Source organism: Populus trichocarpa, chromosome 5 (genome assembly GCF_000002775.5).
Source record: "Populus trichocarpa isolate Nisqually-1 chromosome 5, P.trichocarpa_v4.1, whole genome shotgun sequence".
Lineage (NCBI taxonomy): Eukaryota > Viridiplantae > Streptophyta > Magnoliopsida > Malpighiales > Salicaceae > Populus > Populus trichocarpa.
Window position 1 is genome coordinate 23,563,854 of NC_037289.2, and position 15,482 is coordinate 23,579,335.

At 35.3% G+C, this 15,482-nt stretch overlaps 3 protein-coding genes across 3 annotated transcripts; 1 reads left to right on the forward strand and 2 right to left on the reverse strand.

Moving 5' to 3' along the window:
- Positions 1-1,314: 1,314 nt before the first annotated feature.
- On the forward strand, positions 1,315-3,734 carry LOC7477665 (cytokinin riboside 5'-monophosphate phosphoribohydrolase LOG1). Its single transcript, XM_002306884.4, has 7 exons — positions 1,315-1,586; positions 1,986-2,083; positions 2,165-2,195; positions 2,320-2,419; positions 2,655-2,725; positions 3,027-3,170; positions 3,264-3,734. Exons 1-7 carry the CDS (start codon positions 1,458-1,460, stop codon positions 3,357-3,359), a joined length of 669 nt encoding a protein of 222 aa, XP_002306920.1. The 5' UTR covers positions 1,315-1,457; the 3' UTR covers positions 3,360-3,734.
- Positions 3,735-5,914: 2,180 nt separating this feature from the next.
- Positions 5,915-9,331, reverse strand: LOC7477666 (endoglucanase 2). Its single transcript, XM_002307675.4, has 6 exons — positions 8,837-9,331; positions 8,238-8,521; positions 7,439-7,873; positions 6,906-7,044; positions 6,618-6,784; positions 5,915-6,495 (listed from the first exon to the last, which is right to left on the reverse strand). Exons 1-6 carry the CDS (start codon positions 9,045-9,047, stop codon positions 6,160-6,162), a joined length of 1,572 nt encoding a protein of 523 aa, XP_002307711.1. The 5' UTR covers positions 9,048-9,331; the 3' UTR covers positions 5,915-6,159.
- A 1,982-nt stretch (positions 9,332-11,313) lies between these two features.
- On the reverse strand, positions 11,314-13,141 carry LOC7493957 (protein SPA, chloroplastic). The gene is made up of 5 exons (XM_002307676.4): positions 12,876-13,141; positions 12,695-12,778; positions 12,557-12,608; positions 12,169-12,325; positions 11,314-11,914 (listed from the first exon to the last, which is right to left on the reverse strand). Exons 1-5 carry the CDS (start codon positions 13,041-13,043, stop codon positions 11,893-11,895), a joined length of 483 nt encoding a protein of 160 aa, XP_002307712.2. The 5' UTR covers positions 13,044-13,141; the 3' UTR covers positions 11,314-11,892.
- Between the last annotated feature and the right edge of the window lie 2,341 nt (positions 13,142-15,482).

The window sequence follows — 15,482 nt, forward strand, 5'->3', positions numbered from 1 at the left end:
TGAAATCCTACTCGCAGCATAAACAATATGTTTATATTTCTGATTTAAAAAATAATAATATTATAAAACATATCCCCAACATTAACCTATTTTTTTATTATGTTCAAAAATTCACTTGGAATTTTATCGACAACGCGGATGATAAGACTAGTGATGACTATTTAAATATAGATTTAAGCATGTATAAATATTTTTATATTTTTTTTAAAAAAAAAACTAGACATGAAAATTGTCCTCTTTGTGATGTGTTTGTGCCCATTAATTTGTTAATGGATTAGTTAATGATGATTCAAGTTCCAAGGAGTAGAAATAATTGGCTTAAATTAGAATACAAGTGGCATGTCTTGATGGGAAGAACGTATGAAGGTATGATAGATTCCAATTTCCACCACACCAAATCACACCCATAATTTATAGGTTAGATAGCTTTAATTAGGGGTTGATTGCATGATTTTAAGATATATATATATTCCTGGCTACACCTTGACCTACCATTATCCATGTCCTGGTGGAGATCCGTTTGCCAAAAGAAGCACAGCTTTTTCCTATATTTTTTGGGTCCCTTTTCGGCCTCAATTTATTTTTCTAGCTAGTTCGTGAGGTCTTGCAGCGATTATATTAAGAACATGGCAGTGCTAGTTTTGCCAATCAGAAGGAACGATAAAAGCTTGTGGCTGTGAGTTTTTTCGTGGAGAGAAAATTCAGAGATTTTATTTATATTTTTCTCTCTTGGAATATCAGTGTAATTAACTAGGGTTTTGAGTTTATAGGTCTTTAGTGATTTATGATGGGGAGGTTATTTTCTTGGAAGGATTTTTTGAAATTGTATGATTATGTAATAATAATAATAATAATAATTGAAGTTTATGGAGGTTAATGTCTTATCAATCAAGTGTAATACCTTTGATTTTCCTCAATATTGTATTTCAAGTCTTACAATTCAATAATTAAGTCCAAGAATTCTTCTAAATTAGTAATAAAAACCACATGTTATAACTAAGCACCACTACTTGGCTTGATAGGCAAATTATGACACATGAGATCACGAGGCCCTAGTGTTTTTTCCTTTAATATTCACTCGAGATTCACGTGTTTGTAAATAATAACATCAAGGTAAACCATTATTATTATTATTATTATTATATGAAACCTCCATCTTAAAAATTCAAATTGAATTTCGTTACGAAATGGATTGCTATATAATATATCACGATATGATGAGAAATTGAGTGGGTGACGTTTGAAGCGTGTAAGTGTGGGGCCGTCGATTTTTTGATATAAAAGGAGAGCAATGGCACCGTTTTTCTTTCCCTTGCTTCTGGCCTTTGTTTTCAATACATAGCAGCAGACTACCCTTTTGTCCAGCACTACAAAACGCGTTCTCTTTAGTCCCTCGTCTTTCTTTCAATCTCTTTGTCCCAACGATACATATTATCGCCGATTAGTGTTTTTCACCTATGGAAAATCAACAACAACGTCAGCCTTCGATGAAATCAAGATTCAGACGTGTCTGTGTCTTCTGTGGCAGCAGCCCCGGCAAGAATCCTAATTACCAGCATGCTGCTATTCAGCTTGGCAAACAACTGGTATGCTACAGTATACTACTACCTAGCACTTGCTACTTAGTACTTACCCTCTGCAGAAATAAAGCCTCGGCTCATGTTTCTCTCAGGGCTTCGACCTGGGCCTGCCCTTCTCAAGAGCCTAGTCCTGTGTCAAGAACTTGAAATTAATTTGATATTTTGTTATTTTCCTATTGAGCAAGCTGCTTGAAGTTTGATAAAAGAAGCTGAGAAGCACAGTGAAGCAGAATAAGATGATCAGGGCTCCTCCTTTCAGGAGGAAGAGGAGCCCTCTGCTTGTTCTGCTTTGCTAGAGTGGAAGGAAACTTAACAATTTTATCTAAATAATAATGGAGTATGGTTGTAATTATATTGTCTTGTAATGGACAGGTAGATTTTAGACTAATTAATAAACATTTTCAGGTTGAAAGGAACATTGACTTGGTTTATGGAGGAGGAAGCATCGGTCTCATGGGTTTGGTCTCTCAAGCTGTCTATGATGGTGGCCGCCATGTGTTGGGGTAATTCTTTAGCATCTGGTCTCCTTCTCCCTCTTTCATTCCTCTTTATTTTGAGTCTCACTTTCCCTTTTTTTGCTGCAGAGTTATTCCCAAGACTCTTATGCCAAGAGAGGTACGTAATTGCTTTAAAATTATTCAGCTTGAAATCACTTGAAGAACAGGGAGGGTTAAGTCTAAGTCTATATATTCAGACCATTTAAGCACAGAATCTTACTTAAATAGTGTTATAATCTCAGATTACAGGAGATACTGTAGGAGAAGTAAAAGCTGTATCAGGTATGCACCAACGCAAAGCTGAAATGGCTCGTCAAGCTGATGCATTTATAGCCTTACCAGGTGACTTAATCATACTAAAAGACATTAATCAACATTAATTTCAAGCTATAATTATGTTGATGTTAAATTATCTCGTACTGGTTCACGTGCACCACAATTTCTTGTTTCTGTTATCTTCTTTACATGATGAAAGCCAATCATTGAGCTCATAGATTTTACAATTCCCAAGATATAACTGTGAAGACATGTTGGATATCAGACATCATAGTAAATTTAACTCAAAATTCTCTGACAGGTGGGTATGGAACCTTGGAGGAACTCTTGGAGGTCATCACTTGGGCTCAGTTGGGAATCCATGACAAACCGGTATTGAAAAATTTCTCTTACATGATATATTTATGAATTATAACAATATTATTTCAAGATTTTTTTTTAAAAAAAAGTTAAAATTGAAACTCAATTTTGATCAATCTGGCCGAATTATCCTGTCAAGCGAAAAGAATTTAACAAATTAACATTACCCACGAACAATTACTCTGGAGTTGTGGTAAAAAGCACCAAGAATATCAAGCATGGACAGGAATAAACAAAACAAAAAAACCTTTCAAATTCACTATGGAAAGAGGGCTAAAAATAGTAAAAGAGACATTACTTTTTTTGAATTCAGGTGGGGTTGTTGAACGTTGATGGATACTACAACTCACTGCTATCATTCATAGACAAGGCTGTCGACGAAGGATTCATCACACCAGCTGCCCGTCACATTATTGTTTCTGCCAACACTGCCCAGGAACTCATGTGCCTGCTCGAGGTACAAATTTTCTTAGCGTGACTCTTGCAACACCATTGTTTGTATTCATCAGAGCAGTCAAACGATCTAAACCGTCCATTCCTATGATAACAGGATTATGAAGCTGAGCATTCTGGGGTGGCATCAAAGCTAAGTTGGGAGATGGGGCAGCAGTTGGGTTACACAGTAAAGTCTGATATCTCTCGTTGACTTGATCAGATAGATATATACTCCTAGACATGATGGAGAATTATTGACCATAGATTTTAGCAAATCTTTCTAAGATACACACAACCATGCAGATGCGATTGTGAGCTCGAAGTGCCACCACAGTTTCTTTTAGTTAGCTGTGTGGATCAGATCATGATGCTAGCTATTTTTATTTATTTATTTATTTTAAAAAATCTTTCCTGTTCTTGTCATTGTTTGTTTCATTTGTCAAGTAGAGTCTGGCCTGGATAAACCAGGCCAGTGATTTTAATATTGCTGGTTTCCTATGTCGGTGTTACCAATTGTGCAATTCTATATATTTGTTGTTCAGCTCAATAAAAAAGAAAAAGAAGAGGAGAGAGTAGATTGTTGTTATATCTTGAATTGATTGGTTGTTATTAATCACTTTCATCATTTCATGGATGGAGATTGAAAGGGATGTTCAAGACATAATCAAGACAAGGATCAATAAGGGTATTAGCCCACAAAAACTTCTTCAACTTGTGTAGTAATGGATAATGTTTTTTAAGAGTATTTTTTGCTTAAAAATACATCTAAATAATTATTTTTTCAATTTATTTTTTTTATTTTTAATATTAACATATTAAAATTATAAAAAATACCAAAAAGTATTAATATGATGTTTGTTTAAGACAAGCATGCTCTTAAAAGATATCCAAAAATAAAACCTATTGTACTCGTAGATACGTGGGAATTAATCTTGTTTCAGTTGAATTTTAAGATTTTTTTTGAAAACTTCTTAGTTTTTTCAAAAATAAAGAAAAACTAACATAATAAAAAAGATTTAGGAAATAAGAAGGCTAGAAAAATCGCAATTGAGAAATGTGGTATTTAAAAAAAGATAGCACATCCTTGTTTGAATAGAGTATTTCTCAATTCTGGTTTTCCGGTGGTTGTGCTATTTTTCAATATCTTTTTTTACCTGTGTTAGTTTGGAAAAACAACCGGATTTTAAGCAAAATTTCCGCAATCTTCACAATTTATAAAGGGATATGAGTACGCAAATCCAAATTAATACACTGATAGGCTTTTCTCCATGAGATGCTGAGACTAAGATAGCCTTTAAACGCCATGTAATTGCAATTGCTATTTTTCTTAGGCAGCAAAGGGTTTAAATTGGATTTTCCTTTTTTGCGCAGAACCACTTTTCGAGGACATCTTGAATGTTAAGTCCCAACAAACGTTAGGATTATGATAAAAGTAAAACAGATGTGTGGTTCACAGATGAGACTTTTTTGTCATCAAGATGGAGGCTTCACACAGGAATCGAGCTAGGTGGGGTGTTTGGTAGTCAAAGGATTCAGAAGAACAAGTTGTTTAAGTGAGTAATTGAAGGCACAAGGACATCTGTCCTGGACCGTACCAAGAAGGGCCATGGACAAGTGACTCGTGGAGGGGAGGAAGGAGGAAAGGAATGGTACCGAGTATTGTTACTATGCCCTTCAAGCTCGGTGATGGTTCTGTTTGTGTTGTTGATAAGATTAAGGCCTAGGGACAATGTGCTTGTTAGTGCACGTGGAAATGACATTTGCTTAGAAGTTGCTGTGGAGAGAACCTTTTTGAACTCCATAGTTATCAACAGTTTTAATGGCGGGTCATGATTCTTGGTGGCGATGGTAGCTGGTAGCCATTAATAATAAAATACTTGCCAATGGATCTCCAGCTGCATTTGTGTAGACGTTTCTTTTCAATCAGCTCACTTGAGTATCCATTTCAACTTCTTTTTCCTATTTTGCTTTCTGGTTTCGGACAAGCATGTACTTGATAGTCATGTCGGAGTTTTGTATTCATAGTTGTTGATGGTATATGACAATGCTGAATCGTAGGGAGTCTACATCAATACCTGTGTATGAGTCATGGGCTTGGTACCAAAAATATCACCGAATCTTTCAAGAAGATGCAACTTTTCTCCTAGCTAAGATTTTTGCTTCACAACTTGATTTTGAATAAACTGCATGGTTTTTTTTAATAGTGTAGTAAAGGTTTGAAAATATATTAAAATAATATTTTTTTTATTTTTTAAAATTTATTTTTAATATTAGTACATAAAAATAATCTGAAAATATATAAAAAATAAAACAAAAAAAATTCAATTTAAAAAAAAACACTTTCAAGATGTAAAAATAAACAGAAAAAACAAACTTGGATTTCAAGCTTGCTTTCGTCGAGGAGGGTGGAGGGAGAGGGATTTTAACTTGTAACAAATATTTGTCCTACGTAATTCTCAAAAGGGAAACTAGAATGGGTTTCTCCTGCTGATGCATGGCGTGTTCCTTTTACATGAACCAAACGTCACCTTAATCTAAAGACTATGGGATTCCCCCACATATTTTCAGAACTTAATTTTAGTTTCTAATTTGTGAGTAAGTCTCCTTTTGTTTTGTTTTTTTTATTCATCTCGTTTTATCAAAAATAAAATAAAATAATAATAATGCAAATGCTGTGCTGCCCTGCTCTTAAAAATCTTGTCTTGTGTTTTCAATTTCGACAGCAGAAGTTTTAGCTAGAAAGGAGCAACAAATTGACACAAAATATACAGCATAAAAGCAGAACACCATATGATTCCAACAAAATTGGCAGAAAACAACTGCAAGAATAACATTTATATTCAAGGCACTCCCTCAACAAGGAAAACGAGCTCCAAGCCCTAGAACCTGATCTCAAACCTCATTCTATGATAATGGAACAAATTAATGGACACTTATTTTGTGTTGAACAGCTCACAATCACAGCTAATATGACACAAACAGTGTGTACCTAATTATATACTAGGATTGATTCAGGTGAAAGATTGAACCACAGATGAAGTGGTGACAAGACCTGACAGCAGGCCAACAATTAGAGCACTGTTATATGTGCTTGGTTCCGCCTGCATTGAGTTGTTGCGATCATTACTGACAAATGTTTCATTTAAGAAGGGACCACCAACAAGTGCTCCAGTTGCTTCGTTGGGATTCGGTTCCTTACTTTCAAGCCATGTCCAGCCATCCTTGCAACCAGTTTTTGCACCAGTTGGAATTGAAGCTCCCCTATGATGCACATATTGTGGATATTTCTCACCATAACCGACAAGATAGCTCATTTTCATAGGATTATTTCCCAAGACATAATCAGCCTGGAAGAGAAAAATGCTGCATTATTATGTTTGCAAGGTATCATGGTTCTAGGACATGGTAGTTCATCACATCTTAAAAGTCTATAATATGTGTAAAAACAGATATAACATGGGCATCGTACCTGAGATTTAGCAAATTTCCGAAGTTCTGAAGGTTTATATGAATCTCCATTGCAGGATAGCTTTGCAGTTCCTGAACTAAGCATGTAATCGCTGTAAAGAGCAGCTAAAAATGCGGAAGCAACGGGATGCTGCAAAGCATTCCATTGACTGACCCATATAAGACCACCTGTACCAATAACTGGAAATGAGGCCACAATAATTGGGTATAAAATTTTATTAAAAATTTGAACATGTGCCACCCATTTTGTATCTGAAGAAAAGTTGATGGCTCTGAAAAAGAACATTACCATCTGTTCTGCTCTTTGTGGCTGTTGGAGAATCTGGGATGAGACCACACATAACTGCCTCAGCCGTTTTCCTATACATTTGAAGGCCTGAGTTTGAGGTGTCTTTGTTGCCAAGGAAAGTTAGTCTGGACAACAAAACCTGCATCCAAAATAAATGAATCATTCTCTTAAGAAAGACATGGATTTCAAATGTTGTTGAAGAATTCTACTTCACAGTTCAAGGCCAAGTGTAACAGGTCTTGTTTCCCAAGAAATTAGACTGTGATATGTATCTGAAAGCATTCCAAGCAAAAGAAAATCTTGACTTGAGAAATTTTAGAGATGGTATCTTCAGGAAAGAAAACTCATTGAACACAAATTAAACCAATAATTTTGTAAATTTTGGCAAGTTTTATAAGGAAAAGAAAATAACTCTGTCTTCGAATGAAATTAGTATGATACAAACATACGTATGCCAAATGTAGACAAGTCTTAAGATTTAAAAATAAAAGTAAAAAATTTACTTTCAATTACTTGGAAAAAATGAAACGTACCTGCGCTCCTGCAAGTTTGTTATCCCAACTGAACCATGTCGGACTTCCCCATTGAGCAAAGAGTTTACCATTTTGCCCGGTCACGTACTGAAGATATGATTTATCTCCCGTTGCATGATAGAGCCAACTAGCTGCCCACAAGAGCTCATCTCCATATCCTGTTGAGTTGTAATATGTGGCAACTTCAGGGATACTTTCACTATATAAACCTCTATATTTGTCGGCAAACGTAAACAACTCTTTAGCATGCCTAAGCAGCGTGCTCGAATATGTGGAGTCGGATTTAAACACCAAAGATGCTGAAGCCAAAGCTGCTGCAGTTTCAGCTGCAACATCTGTCCCTGGAAAAGATGTATTAACCTGAGTAAGTGGCCTCTTCTCGGTCATGTCTTCAGGTCTGTCCCAACAACCATGATCAGTATCAGGGTCACCAACCTGTTACAAAATGATAACCAATCATATATATTAAATAGTTCACAGGTCGGATTCTGCATATAAAAAATAAAGTATACTAACATAGCTCTGGGAAAGTTTGCAGGTCACGTCATGATTCATCACTACTACCTTAATCAAATAACATAACTAGATTGGTTTAATCTTTTTTCAGCAAGGATCCAATTTCAGGGAAGACCTTGACAATGGCATGAAAGAATGCCAAAACTTTGGAACTCAAATAACTCCAGACAATCAGCATAAAGTTTATTCCACTTTAAGGGTTCTGGGTATAGCTTATTAAGGCTTGCAAATGGCATCATAACTTAAAATAGAAACATTTAGAGGCCATGGTATATGAACAAACTTGAATGTAGAGCACATTCGCTTCAGGATGCGCATTGATAAGGTAGTCAGTGATCCACTTGAGCGAATCCTTCGCCGGTTCAAACTGATTTACTACATCCATTTGATCTCCATACTCAAGGATGGCCCATGACAATACTGTAGCAGTAAAAGCCATTGGCAAACCAAACTTCATATGATCCCCAGCATCATACATGCCTTTTGAAAGATCTAATTTTGCTTGACTTCCATCTCTAAGAGCTGAATCCCCTCTCCAACTAATCTTTTTGTCTACCAACTTCCCAGCTGGATTAATCAAATATCATCTTAGTGCCAACATTCATAACAAAAAAGATAATTACAAGGTACGAAATTTGCAATGCAATAAAATAGACATGACAGGAGTTATCGAGACTAAAAAATTAAAAGAATAAGCTCAAGAAAAGATCTTAACTTGTGTTATCAATTCGAAACAACAACAATCAAAACTGAACCCAACACCTTAATTTTAAAGAATCAAAATTGAACTCGTGTTCAAGAAAAAAATTACTTTTATACTATATTGACTGAAATAAAAAAAAAATGGGGGGGGGGGGGGGGGTGTTCGGCGAGAGAACTTACATTTTTGAATGTCAAAAAATTGCGTAGCAATTTTGAGAGCATCAGCATATTTCTTATCAGTAGCGCCAGGAGGCCCTGGAATAGGAGCAGGCCCTTCAGACTTCTCACTTTTCTTCTTAACTGTATAAACAATGGCACCAATAATCAATGCCAATATTACTGCCACGATAAACCACCCAAAGCACCCTCTAGAACTTGGCTTCACTCCCATTTTAACACAAATCAATCAATCAAGATCAAATCTTTAACGTCCAGATCTGAAGAAAAAGAAATTCGAAGATAAAGGGCACTCCCAATGTGCTTGCATTGAGCAATGCCACGAATAAATCTGGGGTTTTGAGAGAAAGAGAAAGCAGAAATGACTCTGCAACTTGTTTCCTTTTTTTTTTTTTTTTTCTTTTCCTTCTGCTGGCTTTTGGGTGTTCAAGGGTGTTTGTTATTACATGTAAGCGAAACTTTAGTGCTAGAAATGCTTGCTTTAGGCGCCAGCAATCCTAATTAAGGTACGGTTAAGGTAGATCTAGGTCCGATTAGGGTATATTAGCCATTTGGCCCAATCAAGCGTTTTGTTTGTAATCTTTGGCTCAAAACGAGACACCGACAACAAGATTATTGTTTCCGATTGTGCAACCATGTACATTTCGGTCCCCATAGTTTAGTATTTCTCAATACCAATCCAAATCTAGCTATTATTTACTATTGAGTAGTTTACGAGATTAACCAAAACGTTATTACTATGAAACACGGCCTTCTTTTTCATCCGATTCTCTCTTATTGTCTTCCTTGCTTTTATACATGTGACAAGATTATTGTTGTTTTTCTATTAAAACTATGAGTCAACCATGTTTCATTTCGACCCCGTAGTTTAATATTTTTCAATGCCGGTCCTAATTTAGCTATTAATAAACTGAAGATTTACAAACTTAATAAAAAATTTGATTTGTTAAACACTTCCTTCTTTTTCATTATTTTCTCTCATGTTCTCCTATATACTCTTATGCATGTGATAAGACACAACATAAATTTTATATCATAACTTGGATGGAGTTAATTTGTGAATGTTATTTAATTAATTATTGATGAAAATTTATATCATAATTTTTATTTTATTAGCTTTTGAATACTATAAAATTAATATTGAGAAATTATAAATTGTACAGACTGAAATGAGACTTTACTGAATGTACAAGGACCAGAGAATATGTTTGTTCTTTTTTTAAAATAAAGTTTTTGAAAGTTACTGCATTGCGAATCACGAATATGGATACTGATCGTAAGGGCCGGATTTGCGCAAGAGATGGATGCTGACTTGATCAATGGAGTACGGTCTCATATCTGCCGTTGAACCATTGGGACGGTTTGATATGGACCGTTCAAATGGGTCACCGACAACTGGTTTTTGAAAAAGACCGTCGATCTGTTTATTCTTCGAAGCTGATTGGTGGATGATCTGTCTTCTCGAAGCAACCACATAGGTGGCTATAGGCTTCAATGCAAGAAGCTAGGGTCAGATGTTGTGGTGTCCATTTCAGTGAAAGAGACACAAGATTGGAGCCTACTTTTTTTTATTATTATTATTAGAGATGGTAACGTGTGTGACCCAGTGTTTGGTGGTGAATGATAAGGTCCAGGAAGATTAGCATGGTACTATTGAAGTAATGTAGAGATTTTTTTGGCCCAAATATAAAATACCATGGGCCTTGAGGCTGAAACTTTTCTTATATTGGGCTTCTTTATGTATATACTCTGTAAAGCCCGTTGTTTTGTCAGATTTGAGCCTCCACAACATACATAGCTACCTGGCCCAGGATCTAGCACAAAAAAAGCCCGTCTATGCTGTTGCTAGTTTGATAATTTTTAAAGAATCGCCGTCTAATATAGCTGCAGTGTTGCTATGCTGTCCTTTCCATCAGTGACTATCCTCTTCCTTTTCATCTAGAGTTTCTTCCGTGTTGTTGTAGCTATTATGATTATAATCTGAAAAAAATTATTTTATAAAATTATTTTTAATTAGAATTTAGTATAAAAAAATATATGTATAGTTAAAATTATGATTAAAATTGAGGTTGAATAAAAAATAATATAATATATTTGGTTAAGAATGCTTTTCAAATTGAGGTTATAAAATAACTAAAAAAAACATATATTAATATTGATAGTTTTTAATTGAAATATTGTATATTTAATTACTGCTATGAAAATTAATTATTAATACCTTTTTATTTTAAAAATTATTTATTTATTCTCTATGTGTTTTCTTGGAAATGAATTAAAAATTAAAAAATGTTTTTTTATAAATAATACACAAAATAAATTAATTTTTTAAATAAATTTTATATGAGAAATATATCTGTTTTTCAAGGTTATCATAATATTTTCTAAAATAGTAATAAGACGTTGTCATTATCATACTTATTTAATATAAAAATATCATATAAAAACAATAACATCAACTAATTTGAACGGAAGCATAACCATCATAGAAATCTCTGCATTCAAAAGCATCTCTCTCTTCATTCTCATTCTCTACTTTCCACGCTTTCTGAACAGCAGCCACGGCAAAAGCATACATGTGAAGAACAGCGTGATATGCCATTCTAGGCAGCTGGACGTTTGGCTAGTTATTTTCGTTCTTTTTGTTGCTTTTAACTTCCCGGAAGCCATGCATGGGGCCTATTGGCATTGCTTTAGCCAGGTTGTTTTCATTCATTGTTTCGAAGCAGCTTTTGCTCTTTAGTGAAACAAAATCAGTACTGCTTGTGCTAGATATGGAGTTGTGAAAATGTGATTCTGTTTGCGTGACTCTTCTCTATCTCCCCTTGTTCTTCTTTTCTGTTTAATTCCTTTCAATTATCATAACACCCCTGCTTCTCATTGATTCCCCAGTAGAATCAATACCACCTGACTCCCAGCAAATTGAGCTTGTGTACATTAGACAAAAGAAGGTGAAAGAAACGATGGAATCTGAAGGTGTCGATACAAACAATGTTGATCATCAAGTCTTTCTCATTGCAAGCTGATTGGATCAACTTCAAAACTACTGCTCGTTCAGAGCTTCAATCATCATCCTTGAATTCTCTGTTCAAAATAAAATACACAGTTATGTTAGTAACACAATACAGACTTTCATCATTCCCTAACTTACTGACTTGGATAGTATAAAGTTTAGACAGAGTGTTCTTGTCACTTCCAACAAAGAATTTTATAGAACAATGTCTGATTTTTCCTTGCCGATGTTTGCAAGGATGGGATTAATTAGAGTAATTTAAATATACAAAGCAGCCATTAGTGTTTTTTTCTGTGTATAAGGGACGTGATTACTAGACTCGTACCTGCGATCTAGATACCGGGGTTGAATGCCGGAGCCTTGACATGTTGTGCATGTCAAAGAACCTACACCTTCACAATTGATGCATGGAGAGACTTCTTTGTCATCCCCACCTAGCTCCAGTGTCACTGAGCCAGTTCCCAGGCAAAATCTGCATTTCTCTGCAAAAGTTAATCCAATTACAAAGAACAACCATCAGAATCTGAACATGACAACATCATGTGCATATAATCATCCAAATTCAGCTATGCCTCCACTCTCATGTGAATTTAAATCTAAATCTAAATTTGAATTTCACCATCCCATCATTTCTTCTAATTAAAATTAATTAACAGCGCAGCTCACATAAATAAATAAATAATAAATCTCAAATTTGGATTATTGTTACTCACGGGCACCACTACCACTGCAAGGGAAACATGGCTGAGTATTTTCTCGCTTTGCCTGCAACAAAATAAAACCATAAGTACGACTTAGTGTCTGAAATATGACATCATGCTGGATTGGCAACTACAAGAAGACTAACTTACAGCATTATCAATCTGGCTTTCATAGAAAACTGGAATGCCTATCCCAACAGCAATGCTCACGGCCCCGACAGAAATTGCAACTATCTGGTTTTCTTTTTCGTTTTTTCCAGAATCAACACTCCTCACAGCATTGCTGCAACATGTTAAAAAATTTAGGAGGGAGTAAGGATAGAGAAAGAACCGTGTTCTGATCAAGATCAACAGCTCTGATGCATGGATGAGATACTGGTGACCGTTGATGATTGTTTCTTGGAGACTTGAAGGATGACAATGAAGAAGAAGAAATTTCTTGAAGATGGCAACATAGAAATGGTGAGTGAAGACGAGGAATTGAAGGTGCTACTGGCATTTCTGTTTCTTGTTTTCTCCAATTTTCAATGGACTGGCTGGCTCTGTGGATAGTATGCTAGAGCTTCGTCAATTGCAGCCTGGCGGGTGCCTCAGGGGAATTTTGGATATGTGGGGACTGCTTTAAGCATCAACCACCAGACAGTTGTGAGTGGAATGAGTTGTCCATCAGATTCACGGTCCACGTGGCATTCATTCTATGGAGGATATTCCTTTTCTTTTTCTTTTTTGACTTTTGGACTATTTCTCAGAGCCCATGAACTTGTGACTGCGGTTCTCAACGGCCCAAAGCCTCTGAGATTCTAACATGTGGATTTCAAATCAGAGTTTCGCAACCCAACTCGATGAGTGGGATTTTATTTGTTTATTTATCAGGAGACCCTCAAAGTTATTAGGTCTATCATAGGGCAAGTTAAGCAGAGTTAATTCAAAATTAAGCCGTTTCAAGTTTTTTTTTTAAAAAAAAAAAATAGAACATCATTTTGAAAACTTTATTTTTTAAAAATCCAATTGTATTTTAATTCTATTAATTCTCAACTAATTTAATTTAAATTTTAGATCGGGTTAGATTTTAAATTCATAAATTATCTAATTGACCATTAAATCAGGCAATTTTTTTCATTTCTAAATTCCACCTCAATCTTTGTAGTGGTTAAATATAAGAATTTTTATTAGAGGACCTAAATATTAATCATTAAAACTGTCTCATTGGGAATCATTGGGTTACCCGAAAATTATTATATGAACTAGATTGTCGTGGAGTAAAATAGTTTGATTGGAGTAGCAAAATCTAGCCTTATTGCTAGCTGCTCAAGCAGATTCCTGTAGTTAATTGGGTGGTTCGGTTTCTTTGTAATAATCCCTCACATTCTTTAAGGCCACGAATAGTTGACCTTGAATAGTTGTTGAACACATCACGGGGAGATTGTTGGCAATCCCACGACCAACGGCCATAAAAATAAACGCAATGGGTCGTCTTATTTTGACCTTGGCACGTAGTTGAAGAATAATTGTACGAATATATATGATATTTGAAGGAGCCATATTAATTATTTTTTAAAATATTTTTTATTTAAATATATATATATATATAATTTTTTTATTTTTTATATCAGGATATCAAAATAACCCAAAAACAATAATAAAATATTAGTCTAAATCTAACAATTAATTTTGTAGCTGTAATTCAACACTCCTGGATATGATAGGTAAGCACAAAGCATTCATTTTATTTTACCGTTATCATTGTGTGCGTGCCGGGGGAGAGAGAGCTGGGAAAGGGTGAGAAATGAGAGTGACAGAGACAGACCACCAAGCAGATATAATTAGATGCACATGAGAGAATGACCATGATGTTGAATTGGGTCTCATGGCATTGGACCCTTGTCCCTTAAAAATGGACGTGGTGATGGACCAGCATATTTACTTTGAGAAACGTAGAATCCAAGGCCTTGGAAGTTTCCCTCCCCACATGCTTCCTTTTATCCTCGGTTTCCCTTTCCTCTATCGTCCCTGAGGTCTCTTCTGGCTTTTCATCTGGTTCTTCACTACTCAACAATGGCTACTTTTACGAGTTGTTCTTTTGGTTTGCTTGTAGTTGACACGCCATCGATCTCCCATGCCTTGAGGGACAGCGGCGTCGTGCAAAGATGAGGACTAGTGTCAAAAGTTTTGCCTATTTCCCATACAGTATAAGCACCACTGTTCTAGCTAGGTATATATATAGTCTTCGATGCCATTTCTTGGCATTTCAAGAATTAAATTGGTGTAGACTGTGTTCATCAAAGAACATTTTCCTTGGTTAGCTAATCCTCGGTGCTCAAACACATGCACCATGTCGGTTTGCTTCCTACCCTATTTTAGGTGGAATATGGACTGAACTTTGCCCATGACATTCCATTAAAGGCGCACAGTGGCTCTTGTCCAATGGACCATATGGCCCTGGTAGGTGCTTAAGGTGAGTAGAGGCACTGGCTAGTCAATCCAACCACCCTCACAGCACTATAGATAATTAAGTAAATGACTATCTATCTGCCCATGTGTGATGATAGATAAACAGATATCACCTTGCAGTACAGTTAGGGCTTGAAAATGAAAAGATAGGAACCAATTAAAGCTGTAGGGAATAGGGATCATATCCAAGTAAAAGAGACAAAGCAAAAGTCATCTGATAGGTCACATTGTGGTGAATAAAAGTGATTCTTATTATAATAATTTACAATGGTAACAATAATCTATCTATATTGCTTGGTTGATTATTGGATTAATTTATGGATTGTCAGACAACTTGAATTGATTATTTTTAGTTAAAACATTGTTATTTCATTGTTTTTTTTTCAAATTTAGATTAAACTAAACAAATAGTGAACAAAATAACGAATTAAAATTATTTATTAATCAAATTAAATTTTAAATCACGAGTTGTACGGATTAACCCACC